The 15,461-nt window shown below is 36.7% G+C and overlaps 2 protein-coding genes across 2 annotated transcripts; one reads left to right on the top strand and one right to left on the bottom strand.

Moving 5' to 3' along the window:
* The first annotated feature begins 186 nt into the window (after positions 1-186).
* On the top strand, positions 187-7,024 carry LOC111802714 (peptidyl-prolyl cis-trans isomerase FKBP53-like). The gene is made up of 11 exons (XM_023687180.1): positions 187-335; positions 564-637; positions 1,047-1,282; positions 1,424-1,572; positions 2,575-2,923; positions 3,172-3,306; positions 5,313-5,610; positions 5,864-5,948; positions 6,070-6,111; positions 6,212-6,260; positions 6,741-7,024. The coding sequence occupies exons 1-11, from the start codon at positions 323-325 to the stop codon at positions 6,820-6,822; spliced, it is 1,512 nt and encodes a 503-aa protein (XP_023542948.1). The 5' UTR covers positions 187-322; the 3' UTR covers positions 6,823-7,024.
* A 2,605-nt stretch (positions 7,025-9,629) lies between these two features.
* Positions 9,630-15,190, bottom strand: LOC111802191 (AT-hook motif nuclear-localized protein 6-like). The gene is made up of 5 exons (XM_023686463.1): positions 14,326-15,190; positions 13,574-13,641; positions 12,690-12,821; positions 10,372-10,533; positions 9,630-10,294 (listed from the first exon to the last, which is right to left on the bottom strand). Exons 1-5 carry the CDS (start codon positions 14,708-14,710, stop codon positions 9,998-10,000), a joined length of 1,044 nt encoding a protein of 347 aa, XP_023542231.1. The 5' UTR covers positions 14,711-15,190; the 3' UTR covers positions 9,630-9,997.
* Between the last annotated feature and the right edge of the window lie 271 nt (positions 15,191-15,461).

The raw sequence follows: 15,461 nt of genomic DNA, 5'->3' as shown, positions 1-15,461 counted from the left end.
CTAAACTTATAAATTAACTCTGAAAATAACTTTCATTGTTATTTTTTTTATTACTATTGCAAATTTAATTAAAATTTAGTTTTAAAACTTAGAATTAGTATCNTTAAAGTAAAGAAAAAAAAATTAAAAAATAAAGCAAACAATAATAAATTGGTATAAAATACAAATTAATATCCGACAGTTCACAACTTCGTTGACAAGTTGAAGAACGGCGCGTAGCAGCAGTAAAAAACGCGGCTGCTCAGGGTTTAAGAGAGCAGAGCGGGCGTCGTCTAGGGTTTAAGAGAAAGCTTCGTTCAATCAATATTCTCCTGTCTCAAAAATGGGTTTTTGGGGTATGTTTCTAATACAATTCCTTCTTCATTATCTCATTTACTTGTGCGTTGGATCTCTGGTTACGCATCTTCTCTGCTGCTCATCGTTTTCAACTGTATAACTTAAGTTAAATGGTTTAACATCACCCCGTTGTGCTCTTTCTTATTCTGTTCACTCATGTGTGGATTTTTGGCATGCTTTTAATACTCACGTATGTCTGTATCTTCTGTTGTTTTTGCTTGTCCTAGGCATTGAAGTGAAACCAGGCAAACCGTACCCTTACCATTCTGATAATGTGCCGGGAAAGCTCCGGGTAACTCAGGTTTGTTGCCTGCTGACGCCGCTTTGTAGGTGTATAATATATATATATATATATATATATATATATATATATATTCTATTTGAATGTCTCTATATGTGGAGTGGGGATGTTATGGCGAGGTAATATTACTTCGTTTGAAATTTATTCTCACAACGTTTAAGTCGACGGAGTTTTGGTTTGGCCCATGTGATTTTGGGTTTGTCTCTTTCAGTTTGCATTATGACTTTTGATTTTGTAAATCTGATAATACTGTTGTGGTGTTATGCTGCGAGCCAATGAATTATACTGGATTTTAATTTTCGTTGCTTAATATTTTGAAGATGTATAGTTTGTTTGATGGAATTTTCTTTCTTTGCTTCTTTTTGGGATGACTTATTATTAGTTTCTTGCTATCTTTGTAATCGCCTAGGCAACTTTGGGCTCTGGCTCATCGAAAGAGAGAAGCATCGTTCAGTGTTCTGTTGGGCATAGGAGTCCAATTTTTTTGTGCTCTTTGATACCGAATAAGATTGAATCATGCCCCTTGAATCTTGAATTTGAGGAAGATGATTTGGTAGCCTTCTCAGTTATTGGCCCACAAAGCATCCATCTTTCTGGTTATTTTGTAGCTGATGAGGGAAATTTCATCAGGGATGACTATGAGTCGTATCCTTTTATAAAATGCTTTGATTAACATTTTTTTACTACAGAACATATCTCTTTTCTTGAGGAGAAAGAAATTGAGGACGTATGTGGTCGTCTTTTTTTGGCGTGATTCTTTTGTCATTTTCTTACTACAATGCAAAGTGATTCTTTTGGGGAGGACATTGCAGAAACGGATACAGAGGATTCATCAGAATGTGACACTGGGGATGAATATGATGATGAATTCATTGACGATGAGGACGATGAATATCCTGGAATATTCTCTAATTCGTCAGTTCCCAAAAGTGGAGGTAATTTGAAAATTCTGTGAACTTTCTATCTGTACAAGTGCATGGCATTTTATCCATGTTTTATCAGTGGTTCATTTAGTAGTGTTATGAAGTTGTTCTATTCGATAATAGGCTATTTTACTAGATATTTTTGTTTGAAGGGTGAAGGACCATATCACCACATGGTAATTTGATTTGAAATCTGAACTGCTTGAGAAGGTTATATATTTTCATTTTGTTTCAAGGGTCTAAGATTCTATAGAGCTTCAATACCCATTAGAGCATTACAAAATTGAGCCCGTTCCCAAATTTGTGTCTTGTGAACTTTGAAGAATCCATACCGGATATTGACTACAGTTTTGAGGAACAGGGACATGGGACAAGAAACACAATCTTCACATGGTTTCCGCACAAGGGGACTTGTTTGGAATCTGTGACCAGCATTTGCATCATGGTCCTCCATGGATCCACTGGTACCTTGAGAGTGACTTCCTTTAATTCACTGGATTCTGCGAGCACAATCTGGGAAAGCCTGTTTATTCGTTTTGCTAGTCTTAAGGACCATGCTAATATAAGGATTCATGGTCTTCCTTGGTTCTATCTACTTAGTGGGAGCTTCGGAACTAAAAAGAAGAATATGAGAATTATTAAACATAGGAGAGAGGCCAGCAAGGTCTGGAACTAGGCGTAATTCTTTTTAGTTAGTTGGCTATCTCCTTCCATTTTCCAAAGTTTTCTTCAACTATTTTTTTACTTCGCGATTTGTGTCCTATCAGCTTTTGCTTTGTATGTTTGCACAAAATAAAAGTTTATCCTGTGGGATTTATTTGGTCATATGTTGGAGTGTACGATTTCATTCCAAAAAAAAGAAGTAAATTGTTGCTACTATATCTTTTTGGGTGCAGCCATGCTGAACTTTACCGTTTTTACTTATCCAAAGTTCATTTTTGAACTCTTTCATTTCGACCTTGAACAATATTAATGTTTAATTCAAGTGTTTGTTTCCTTTCCCATGTTTGCTAGTTGTAATTGAGGAGATAGTGGATGATGAAAAATCAAATGATGCCAATGGTCAAGCCAAGAAAGTGAAGAAAAATAAGTCTAGTGACTCTGAAGACAATAGGAACTCTCAGCGTCAGATTGTATTGAAAAGAAATGTGCAAAATGCAGTTTCAGAAAGTGAAGATGAAGATGGATTTCCACTTCCTACTAAAAGCAAGAGCAAAGTAAATATTCAGAAATTAGAATCCGAGCAAGAACAAAAAAACCCAAGTACTGGGAATGTGAAGGAGGCCAAAGCAAAAGATGGCAATGATGCTTCTAGCATAAAAAGAAAAGTCGAAAATGATGAGCACGTTGATCTTTTGGAAAGGTGAGATTATTTAAGTACTCAATTATACAGCTTAATCTCTTTGGTTAGGCTCGAGGGTGTTATCCGTGGCCTCTAAATTTCCTGTTTAGTGATGGGGATAAAATTTCCATCAGCAGGTTTACTCTAGTTAAATTTTTGGTAGGGTAAGGACAGTAAATGTAATTTTATCCCTGAACTTTAACCACATTGCTATTTAACAGTAAATGTTATTTCACTTTCTTATGTTGGAAATTTGATAATGATGCCAGCAAAAAGAAAAAGAAGCAAAAGAAGAAGGTAAAAGAAGAAAAGGCTGGGGAAGAGCCACCAGAAGAAGTGAAGAGTGAAGGTGTCAATCAGATTTCTGATGGAGATAAGAATGACAAAAAGCTATCTAAACAGAGGTGAATATTTCGATCTTATTCTACTGTCTTCGATACTATATTTGAAGATGATATGTGTCTTTTCTGCATTAGTTCTGTTCTGATCTCTTCCATGTTTGGAAATATTACTGCCTAGTTTGATCCATTTTAAAGGATGTAATTCTTTGCATGATGAGATTCACGCATGATCTAGGCCTTAGGGATCTACTCCATGACTATGTTAACCAATTATACTTTTCGTAACTTAGTGAATATTATGAAATTTATGCCTTTTCTTGAAGGATAGGTGAAATTAAGAACTATATTAGGAGATAAGTCTAGAGGGGAGTTAAATTACTAAGAGAGGCTCCAATTGGGAAGATTCAACATCGGTGAGTAATTACATGTTTTTTTTCGACGCCCCAAGAAAGGCATTTATTAAATGGGACATACTTCGATTTTTGGCTCCTCCCTAAAACCTTCGATGCCTTCGAAAACCTTCTATTCTTTCCCAACAACTACACTATAAAGTTGCGGAGAGAGTGGCTTGCCGGAAAACATTCTAGTGAGTGCAACATAACCTACTTTATCATGGAAAACCTTCTATCAGGAGAGTGGCTGATGCCAATAATGTTCCAAAACCATAAGTAGAATTTCAAAATGAGATACGTGTGAATAGATCTAAAAATATTATTACTTAAGGAAACAATACAGAGTTAAGAATGAGAAATAGAATTGGGATCGAAGGTTCTGTCTTCATTGATATTCACAGCGTTTAAATAGGATACAAGCTACCAACTAATACCTACAAATAAGGAAAATATAAACTAACTAAATGTTGAGAATAAAATAAAATATACTACTAATCAAATCATAAAGGAAAAAATATTAACTGATTACGAATATCTAAGATATATTTCAATACTAATATATTCTCCAAATATTAACTGATTACGAATATCTTGACTAATTCAAACTAGCAATAAGTTACACTAAATTCTGACAGCCTCCCTTAGTGCAAGCTTATTTCTCAACAACTCCGAGAGCCTTACGAGAAACTTCAAACTTCAAACTTCAATTTGGAAAGTGCCTTAGTAAATATGTCTGCAACTTGCTCATTAGTATGTATTTTCTACAATTCAACATCCTGCGATAACACTTTCTCTCGAACAAAATGATAATGAGTTTCAACATGTCTCGAACGAGCATGAAACACCGGATTTCCAGCTAGTTTTATTGCACTTTCATTATCACAATTAATTTGAATTGGCTGATTGAGAGTAGTAACCATTTCTTGAATAAGCCTCCTGAGCCACAAACATTCATGAGAACCTAGCTTGCACTAAGGGAGACTATCAGAATTTAGTGCAACTTATTGTTAATTTGAATTAGTCAAGATATTTGTAATCAGTTAATCTTTGGAGAATATATTAGTTATGAAATATATCTTAGATGTTCGTAATCAGTTAATATTTTTCCCTTTATAATTTGATTAGTAGTATATTTTATTCTCAAGATTTAGTTAGTTTATGTTTTCCTTATTTGTAGGTATTAGTTGGTAGCTTGTATTCTATTTAAACGTTGTGAATATCAATGAAGACTGAACCTTCGATCCCAATTCTATTTCTCATCCTTAACTCTGTGTTGTTTCCTTGAGTGAATAGAGTAATAATATTTTCAGATCTTTTTACACTTTTAAGTGGTAGTGTCAAGAAGAAGGATTGAAGAGGAGAGGGAGGAACTAAGCAAGAGAAGGAAAAAATAATTGATGAACGTAGATAATAGATATGCCCAAGAGGGCTTATTCTTATGTGGGACCGGATGAAACTGTGCCTTTATTAAGTTGGGTTGAAGGGCATGATGTTGACAGTTCTATTGTTTCCTTTCTCTCGGCATGCTTTTCTGCATTACGAACTTACATTTATGTTATAATAATTTTAGACAAAACTGAAACTTCACAGTCATTTCATGTTACAGCTTGCTTTTACTCCTCAGCGTTTTTCTCGTTGTTACTAGATAACTGAAATTTTTGATGGCTATGTGCATAGGGATGCCTCGACTCACATGGACGTTGTTGATGGTGAAAACCATTCGGAAGATAAACAAAAAAAGAAGAAGAAAAAAGAGAAGAAAAAAAAGGAGGAGAAGAACAAGGAGACTGAAGTCGGATCAAAATCCGAAGAACTAACTAAAATGGTGGGAGATCATCGTAAATCAACTCTCGGGTCAAAAGAGAAGGGAAGCGAATCCAAGTCATCTAAAGTGAGAACCTTTTCTAATGGGTTGGTTATTGAGGAGATAGCCATGGGTAAACCAGATGGTAAAAGAGCTTCACCCGGAAACCAGGTACGGTAGAAGTCTATTTACTTGAATGAATTTTTGTCCCTACCATAGGTTCTGCCTGTTGATTTCAGCTGACAAGCCATGCAGTATTATATGCTACAATTGAAGTTAGCTTTAGAATTTAGATGCAAATGGTAGGATTTGGTTGAAATCGGCTTTAGTAAGGTTAGGCGGTTCTCGTGTGAGACTAGTCAAGGTTCGCACAAGTTGGCTCGGACACTCACAAATATAACTAAGATAGCTTCTCTGATTTCAGGTTAGTGTTCACTACATTGGCAAGCTAAAGAACGGCAAAATATTTGACAGTAACGTCGGTAGAGCACCGTTCAAATTCCGTTTAGGTAATTTTGGGTTAATGTGATGCATCTTTTCATTTATTGATGTGAAGTACTTTGTTGTTGAAGAAAATATTTGGGTTTGTGACAGAACATTTAAATCATAACTTACGTTGTCTTGTTGCAGGTTTGGGACAGGTGATAAAGGGATGGGATGTCGGGGTTAATGGTAATCATTTGAATGACCCAAGTTCTTTTAATTGAACTTTGATTTCGTCACTTTGACTCTTACTAGTTACTAAACTTCGATTTTGGTTGAATCCTCTCAGGTATGCGTATTGGGGATAAAAGGAGATTGACTATTCCTCCATCAATGGGGTATGTAGTTGTATTTGTAACGTGATTATTATGATAATTTTGGTTGAATCCTCTCAAGTATGCGTATTAGAGATCCCACGTTGGTTCGAGAGGGTAACGAAACATTTCTTATAAAGGTGTGGAAACCTCTCCCTAGTACACGCGTTTTAGAAAGCCCGAAAGGGAAAACTTAAAGAAGACAATATCTACTAGCGGTGGGCCTGGGCTGTTACAAATAGTATCAGAGCCTGGCACACCGCGGTGTGCCAGGGAGGACATTGGGTCCCTAAGGGGGTGGATTGTGAGATCTCACACTGGTTAGAGAGGGGAACGAAACATTTCTTATAAGGACGTGAAAACCTCTTCCTAGTAGCCCGAAAGGAAAAGCTCAAAAAGAGCTAATATCTACTGGCTGTTACATTTTGAATGTGATTTTGGGTAGAATACACATTAATCTCTTAACTTTAACTTGTTTTTGAACAAATGTTTTGGTGGATGCAGTTATGGAGCTGTAGGTGCGGGTGGGAAGATTCCGCCGAACTCATGGCTTATTTTTGATGTGGAATTGGTTGCTGTCCGCTGAATTCGACGCCTTCCCATTGCCTGACAGCACCAACTGGTAGTCTTAATGAAAATTTTGTTTCTATTTTTACTTACCATCAATCTCAATTTTGTATGTTACTTGATATCATCGGCACGAACCTAATTTTGGACCAATGAGATCACACCTCTAAACTTACATTTAGATATGGAAATATGATTTTGGAGCTGAAAGTGTTGCTAATGTTTGTCGATATGAGCCTAACTTAATCATTCGAAAAGGCATCGCCTCGTTATAGTGGGCTATTTCCACTTCCTATTATTTTCACATTAGTTATTCTTATGTCAGAATTTAGTGCAACTTATTGCTAGTTTGAATTAGTTATAAAATATATCTTAGATATTCATAACTAGTTAATATTTGGAGAATATATTAGTTATGGAATATATCTTAGATATTTGTAATCCGTTAATATTTGTTCTTATGATTTGATTAGTAGTATATTTTATTTGATTCTCAAGATTTAGTTAGTTTATATTCTCAAGATTTAGTTAGTTTATATTTTTCTTATTTGTAGGTATTAGTTGGTGGCTTGTATCCTATTTAAACGTTGTGAATATCAATGAAGATAGAACCTTCTATCTCAATTCTATTTCTCATTCTTAAATCTGTATTGTTTTCTTGAGTAATAATATTTTCAGATCTATTCATACATTTGAGGGTAGATATTGTGTTAGTTGGTATCAGAGTCATGCTATAAACTTAGCCATGTCAATAAAATCTTCAAATATCTGACAAAGAATTGTGAGCCTCGAAGGTATAGTCAAAAGTGACTAAAGTGTTGACCGAAGAGTGTACTTTGTTCGAGGGATTCAGAGAAATGAGTCGAGCATCGAGGCTATTCGGGAGCTCCATAAGCCTCATGGGAGGCTTTAACACCAACTGACTCTACCACTCAAAAGTGAATAGATCTAAAAATATTATTACTCAAGTAAACAATACAGAGTTAAGAATGAGAAATAGAATTGGGATTGAATGTTCTTAATCTTCATTGATATTCACAACGTTTAAATAGGATACAAGCTACACAATACAGAGTTAAGAATGAGAAATAGAATTGGGATCGAATGTTCTTAATCTTCATTGATATTCACAACGTTTAAATATGATACAAGCTACCGACTACAAATATAAACTAACTAAATTTTGAGAAACAAATAAAATATACTACTAATAGGAAAAATATTATCTCACTACAAATATCTAAGATATATTTCATAACTAATATATTCTCCAAATATTAACTGATTATGAATATCTAAGATATATTCCATAACTAATTCAAACGAATAATAAGTTGCACTAAATTCTGATAGACTTATAGTTGTACTTTATTCGAGGATTATTGAGAGTGAGTCACACATTGGTTAATTTAGTGGAAGATCATAAGTGAGGAATACTGTCTCTATTGGTATGAGATCTTTTGGGTAACCCAAAGCAAAGCCAAGAGCTTAATCTCTAAGTCGATAATATCATATCACTGTGGAGAGTCGTGATTTCTAACATCTTATGCTTTTTTGCAAAACTGACAACTTGAGAAAATTTTAAATAACATCCCATGAACCATTAAATGACTGTAGCAATCTTTTTGTGGAGCTGCTTCCTCAAGTTATCCTTTGTTTGTACTTAAAATTTGATTTGATTGGATTTATGTTATTTTCTCGAGGTGTCATCCAAGGGTGTGCTTGAGTCGGATTGAAGAATTTGTTTAGACCAACTCAAAAGTTTAGGTTTTGTTTCATAACCCAACCCAACCATCTATTTTTTAGTTCAATTTTTTTATTTTTTATTTTAAAAAAGTGGATATCGACAACTGGACGACGGACAACAGACACCTGTGACTGAGATGCTACTACAAGGGAGTAATGTCTATCTTAAAAATTAAAGGAAGAAGAGAAGGGAAGGCTTATGATTTTGCAAACAGCACACGGTAGTAGACAACAAGGTAACCCTATATTTTTTTTTTAATATATTTTTGGTTTAGATTGGATCAAATCAGCCTCAAGCATATTGAATTCGGACCCGACCGGACAGGTTCCTACAAAACTAAACCCAGCAACCTATCTAACCCAAATTCTCAATCCTTATAATTTGAGTTGGGCTAGTTCAAGTTGTTGGGTTCATTGTGCATTGTGCATCCCTAGTACATCGAAATTGTATGATAGTAGAATAATTCATACTATTGCAAACTTAGAGATGATGCTATTATAGTGACCTATGATTGTATATCATGGTTAATAGGATGCATCACATTATCATATACCATGATGGTTACTAAGATCACAAACACCGAAGGATGATGTCATCTTAGTGACCATTACTATATATTGTAGTGATAACGATGTTATTCATGCAAGCAAATTAACAAAGTATACATCAGACCAAAACATCTATGATTCAAAAGAACCAATATTTGATGAAATATCAATCACCACAAGAGGAGGAGATCACTCCTTTCACTTGCTCCACGTAATGGCTGGTTGATGAATGCATGTACTTTATGTCATATTCATTTTGGACGGACTCGAGCGAGTAAGCTGGACGATAAGAATAAGGAGAATAAATAGACGAAGATAGTGAGAATATTGTCGATCCCGGATGACCAATTACTAAATCGTAGACGACCATTTCACCCGTTGAGGTAATCTTAATTATGGGGTTTGACTCGTTGTTTAAGTATCAAAGGGGTTGATATAAAATAAATCAATCCTGTTTAATGGTAATAACAAAAACTAAATGGTAGGTAATGAAGTTGATACTGAAATGATCTTCACTCAAACACAACAATATTCTGATACAGAAAGCACATGGGAATGAAAGTGGAAAACAATGTTTCTCAAATCTTTTACAAATCTAAAAGTTTTCCGTTACTGCTAAAGTCGAGAGAGGAGTCTCTAAGCTCACATCATCTACTCCGAGACTATTACGTTACTCGACCTATTAGCTAGCAGGTGGTATCCGTGGAAATTCATTTGTTAAAGCCTGTAAAAAGACACTATGGAACCTATTACCTAATGGACAAGAGCACAATACTACGTTAAACCAACACGAGTCACCCAAAAGAGCTTATTTCGGTGTCGAAAACGGGCTGAGCTGAGTTAGGAACCTATGAAATCTATGGAGGAGAATGATGAAAAACTAATTCAAAGCAAAAGGTTCAACAAGAAACCTCACAGTTTGATTGACTTTGAGTTTTGGGTTCTTGTTCTGATTGAGGTAAGTTGTCAGTGGAGGAGATTTTGAAGGGTGTCACTGCGCTTGGCGATGGTGGCTTATGTTCTTGATTGGACGGTGTGGTGACAATAGGCGGCTTGATACCACCGGTGTATGCCGCCTTCATTTCTTCACCACTGATGGTATTGATGGGAGGAAAGAAAATGGTTGTGGCCTCATTTCTAGGCTTCTTTGGCTTCTGTTCTTGCTGGTGACCCGGAAGGAAACTACCTACCACAACCTGGTAAAGGGTCCATGGATTATATCATTATCAAAACAAAGTTAACAAGTTGAGAGAAAGAAAGAGAGAGGTCCTACTTGAACAGGACCAGCAGCTACCAACAACCCAGCAAGTCCACCGCCGACCACTTGTCCATCTTGACCCGCTAGGGAAACGCTCATTCCACCACATCTACTCTTTGTAGCTCCATTCTGTGTCGGCATAAACGATCCAGTCAATGCGAGTATTTCAAAACAACCCTGCCAAGACGAGTCAAAAAGCCATATCAGTAGAACATCGTCAAGAGTTCGATAATAACGAGAGTGAAGTCGTTATGTGTTGAGAATTATTGGGAGAGGAGTCCCATATCGGCTAATAAGGGGTTGATCATGGATTTATAAGTATGAGGCCTTTTGGGCTCTCAAAGCAAAGCTACGAGAGCTTATGCTCAAAGTGGATAATATCATACCACTGTGGAGGGTCGTGATTCCTAACATTATGTTCCATTTATAAAAGCAAATCAATGTCTTATTTGAAGATGTTTGGATATCCAACATCATCACTTAGACAAGAGGACTAACAACATGAGCATATAATAAAAAGGGTCTGCTTGTATCTGCTTCCTTTTCATGTCAACAGTAAAAACCTAATCTAAAACCGACAGAAACAGATTAGCAACAATCTGTTAATCATGTCTGAATTCAGTATTCATTCAGATGGAACCAAACCAAAAATAGAAAGGAACAGACAAGAAAAAGACAATGTGTATATGGACACAGTAATCATGTCTGGAAACATCAACAGCCGACATTAGAACTTATAAATGTCCATTAAGAACATGGCCCTACCTCGTACGTTAAGGTACCTCCGGAAGAAGTGGCCTGTCGAAGTGTGACATTTGAAATTGTGCCATTTGCAGAAAGAATGCAAATAGCTCGGGATTCTTGCTGAGAGAGAGACATGATCTTCATAGTAATGTCCTAATACAGAAGGATAAAAATGCAGAAATCAGCTTAGTTATGGGTTCGAGAAATTTTTGTACAAAGGATCGTATCGGAGAGCTTTTCGCAACTCCTCGAGCAGGCAGCACTATTTTGTGACATTTTATGTACTCCTAGGAGGCCGTTTCTTGTCCCCACTGTGAGATCCCACATCGGTTGGGGAGGAGAACGAAACATTTTTTAAGGGTGTGGAAACCTCTCCCTAGCAAACGCGTTTAAAAAACCTTGAGGTGAAGCCCAAAAAGGACAATATCTCCTAGCAGTGGGCTTGGGCTCGTTACACCCACCATCTCCCTCTTCCTTCCCACTCACCCTCTACCATGAAAAGAATGTACTTTACTCTCTCTTTTACTCGTTTATATATAAAAAAAAAAACTCGGATACATAGAGAGTTTGTCGAAGAAGTACAGGACGAATCTTCTAGTCAAGCTTTGCTCTATAAACTTCTCAACTAATACCATTTTCATGACACCAATAGTTTCTTTTTCTTTTTCGAGTTCAAACGCGTGGGATGACTAGAATTCAAACCTCTAACCTCTGGGACTACATATGTCTTAACCAATTGAACTACACTCAAGTTGACGTTAATCGCAAAAGCTAATCCTACCCCAAACACGTGCAAGAATCACAATGGTGCCCAAGGTCTGATGTTCTCAAAGCCAACCCCATAACAAAACGAAAGATCGAAACCTAATCAAAGTTCATTATCGTATACGATCCCTGAAGCATACCTCTCCAGCATTGACAGTGATAACATGGGGAGTAAAATTAGCACCAACAGAGTATGCAAGTTTCTGACCTGCAAAAACAAATTCAAAACNACAACCCTGCCAAGACGAGTCAAAAAGCCATATCAGTAGAACATCGTCAAGAGTTCGATAATAACGAGAGTGAAGTCGTTATGTGTTGAGAATTATTGGGAGAGGAGTCCCATATCGGCTAATAAGGGGTTGATCATGGATTTATAAGTATGAGGCCTTTTGGGCTCTCAAAGCAAAGCTACGAGAGCTTATGCTCAAAGTGGATAATATCATACCACTGTGGAGGGTCGTGATTCCTAACATTATGTTCCATTTATAAAAGCAAATCAATGTCTTATTTGAAGATGTTTGGATATCCAACATCATCACTTAGACAAGAGGACTAACAACATGAGCATATAATAAAAAGGGTCTGCTTGTATCTGCTTCCTTTTCATGTCAACAGTAAAAACCTAATCTAAAACCGACAGAAACAGATTAGCAACAATCTGTTAATCATGTCTGAATTCAGTATTCATTCAGATGGAACCAAACCAAAAATAGAAAGGAACAGACAAGAAAAAGACAATGTGTATATGGACACAGTAATCATGTCTGGAAACATCAACAGCCGACATTAGAACTTATAAATGTCCATTAAGAACATGGCCCTACCTCGTACGTTAAGGTACCTCCGGAAGAAGTGGCCTGTCGAAGTGTGACATTTGAAATTGTGCCATTTGCAGAAAGAATGCAAATAGCTCGGGATTCTTGCTGAGAGAGAGACATGATCTTCATAGTAATGTCCTAATACAGAAGGATAAAAATGCAGAAATCAGCTTAGTTATGGGTTCGAGAAATTTTTGTACAAAGGATCGTATCGGAGAGCTTTTCGCAACTCCTCGAGCAGGCAGCACTATTTTGTGACATTTTATGTACTCCTAGGAGGCCGTTTCTTGTCCCCACTGTGAGATCCCACATCGGTTGGGGAGGAGAACGAAACATTTTTTAAGGGTGTGGAAACCTCTCCCTAGCAAACGCGTTTAAAAAACCTTGAGGTGAAGCCCAAAAAGGACAATATCTCCTAGCAGTGGGCTTGGGCTCGTTACACCCACCATCTCCCTCTTCCTTCCCACTCACCCTCTACCATGAAAAGAATGTACTTTACTCTCTCTTTTACTCGTTTATATATAAAAAAAAAAACTCGGATACATAGAGAGTTTGTCGAAGAAGTACAGGACGAATCTTCTAGTCAAGCTTTGCTCTATAAACTTCTCAACTAATACCATTTTCATGACACCAATAGTTTCTTTTTCTTTTTCGAGTTCAAACGCGTGGGATGACTAGAATTCAAACCTCTAACCTCTGGGACTACATATGTCTTAACCAATTGAACTACACTCAAGTTGACGTTAATCGCAAAAGCTAATCCTACCCCAAACACGTGCAAGAATCACAATGGTGCCCAAGGTCTGATGTTCTCAAAGCCAACCCCATAACAAAACGAAAGATCGAAACCTAATCAAAGTTCATTATCGTATACGATCCCTGAAGCATACCTCTCCAGCATTGACAGTGATAACATGGGGAGTAAAATTAGCACCAACAGAGTATGCAAGTTTCTGACCTGCAAAAACAAATTCAAAACAATGTTATTTCCACATTGAAATGAAAAAAAAAAAAAAAAAAAATTCCCTATTTCTTAAATGCTACCCCAGTAACTATATCACATAATAAATGCAAATGAATACACAAAATTATGCACATGAACCCAAAAGAGTTCCTGGCCAAACCTATCATGCTCAAATGCCATTAAATTGATAAGGACCAGTGTTTACTCGCTTTTAATACCCATCAAGAAAGAACCATTAAGCAATTAGCAGAATGAACTCAAAGCAGCTTCCATGATTAATCGATTGACCTCTTAATCGAAGATATATGTGTTAATCGTTTGAGCTTAATCAGTTGGCAAACAGCTCAGAATGTTTTGGCTCCATAATTTGTTGTTATGGGTTCACAGTACAAAAATAATTGTGTGTTCTACAGTAACTTTTAACAGAACTTGCTTTGGGTAGCTAAGTACAAAAGGAAACCAGTTTTTGAGGACAAAGGGTCCACTACCGCACCCACACACACACACACACACACACACATCAAAAACTGACAAACAACCGCTTGAGTCAATGTCCACTCTTAAAACCAGACATTGCCATCGTACTTCACTGACATCGCAATCAGCTAACATTCAGTAGCCATGGCCACAGATCTGAGCTCAGAAAAGCTTATAACAGAGGTCTGAAAAGAAACATACCCGGATTCTCAAACTCAAATCTCTGTGGCTTCTTGATTATCGCTAGAGACATGTCGTTGTCTCGTTTCCAGTTGGGGAACTCGCCGGTCAGTGGAATTGACGACGATATCGGCATCGGAGACAACGCTAATGTCAGTGACCGCTTCCCATCCGCCTCGTACTTTCTCGGCCGACCTCTCTTCTTCTTTGTATCTGTAGTGGAAACCGCCGTGAATCCCGGTGGTGGTGCAGTGGTTGGGATGCTCGCCGGTGTGGTCGTAGCCGTTACTTTAGGCTCATTGGTGGGTTTTAGGGTTTCTGTTCTGGGAGCTAACTGGAAGGTGTCTAGGGCTTCATTGTTGGTAACTGTAAACCTAGAAACTCCGGCTTCTTTCTCCTCCTCCATGGCTACAGCTCGCAGAAACAAGTGAACTGGACCGACCCAGAAGATTAAAACCCTATAATTTTGGATTTTTTAACTTTTTTAGCTAAAAATTTCCTAAAATGGATGATGGGGTTCGAGGTGGGAGGTGGGAGGTGGAAGAACAGCAAAGATAAAGCAGAAATTTGAAGAAAAATGGGAGCAGAAATGGGTATCAGTTCCTAAAAACAAAACCCAGAAACTCAATACTCAAGTTCTTGAAGTGCTACACGATGAACACAGGAGGCTCTGTTTTGCACTGTGGTGAACTCAATTATCAAGTTTGACTTTCCGCCATTGCAGTCACTGCAACGAGCTCCAGTGGTGAAGCAGAAATTCCAGAAAAAAAAAAAAAAGAAAAGAAAAAAGAAAAACTCAGGAAGAAATTGCAATAATTACGGAGAAATAATAAAACAAAATCTTGTGTTTGAATACAGAAATCATGAATTTTTGGGTTGGAGGAAAAGCAAGAGAAATAAATAAAGTTTAGAAAATTAAAGTAAAATGGAAATATAAATTAATTAAATATGGAGAATTTTTTTAAAAAAAAAAAAAAAAAAAGATGCAATTTTTTATTGTATAATACAACGAATAAATTTTGGTTAATGAAATGGTTCACGTCCGTCTTGGAAAATTAATAAAGAAATTTAATAAATGGCAAAGCAACCAAAAATTAAGGTTAAAAAAGAATTAAAAAAAAAAAGGCTTTTTTTTTTATTATTTAAAAAATTACATT

The sequence above is a fragment of the Cucurbita pepo genome, chromosome LG09, assembly GCF_002806865.2.
Source record: "Cucurbita pepo subsp. pepo cultivar mu-cu-16 chromosome LG09, ASM280686v2, whole genome shotgun sequence".
Classification (NCBI taxonomy): Eukaryota; Viridiplantae; Streptophyta; class Magnoliopsida; order Cucurbitales; family Cucurbitaceae; genus Cucurbita; species Cucurbita pepo.
This window is presented reverse-complemented; position numbering and strand designations above follow the sequence as displayed.

Bases quoted from the DNA above. Each gene is read 5' to 3' on its own strand.
- LOC111802714 (XM_023687180.1), top strand. The intron at 1,573-2,574 runs GTAATTTGAAAA...CATGTTTGCTAG, and splicing joins GTCAGTTCCCAAAAGTGGAG to TTGTAATTGAGGAGATAGTG. The intron at 6,261-6,740 runs GTATGTAGTTGT...TGGTGGATGCAG, and splicing joins ACTATTCCTCCATCAATGGG to TTATGGAGCTGTAGGTGCGG.
- LOC111802191 (XM_023686463.1), bottom strand. From the start codon at position 14,710: ATGGAGGAGGAGAAAGAAGCCGGAGTTTCTAGGTTTACAGTTACCAAC. The intron at 13,642-14,325 runs GTATGTTTCTTT...TTGTTTTTGCAG, and splicing joins ATTTGAGTTTGAGAATCCGG to GTCAGAAACTTGCATACTCT. The intron at 10,295-10,371 runs GTAGGACCTCTC...ACCCTTTACCAG, and splicing joins TAGCTGCTGGTCCTGTTCAA to GTTGTGGTAGGTAGTTTCCT.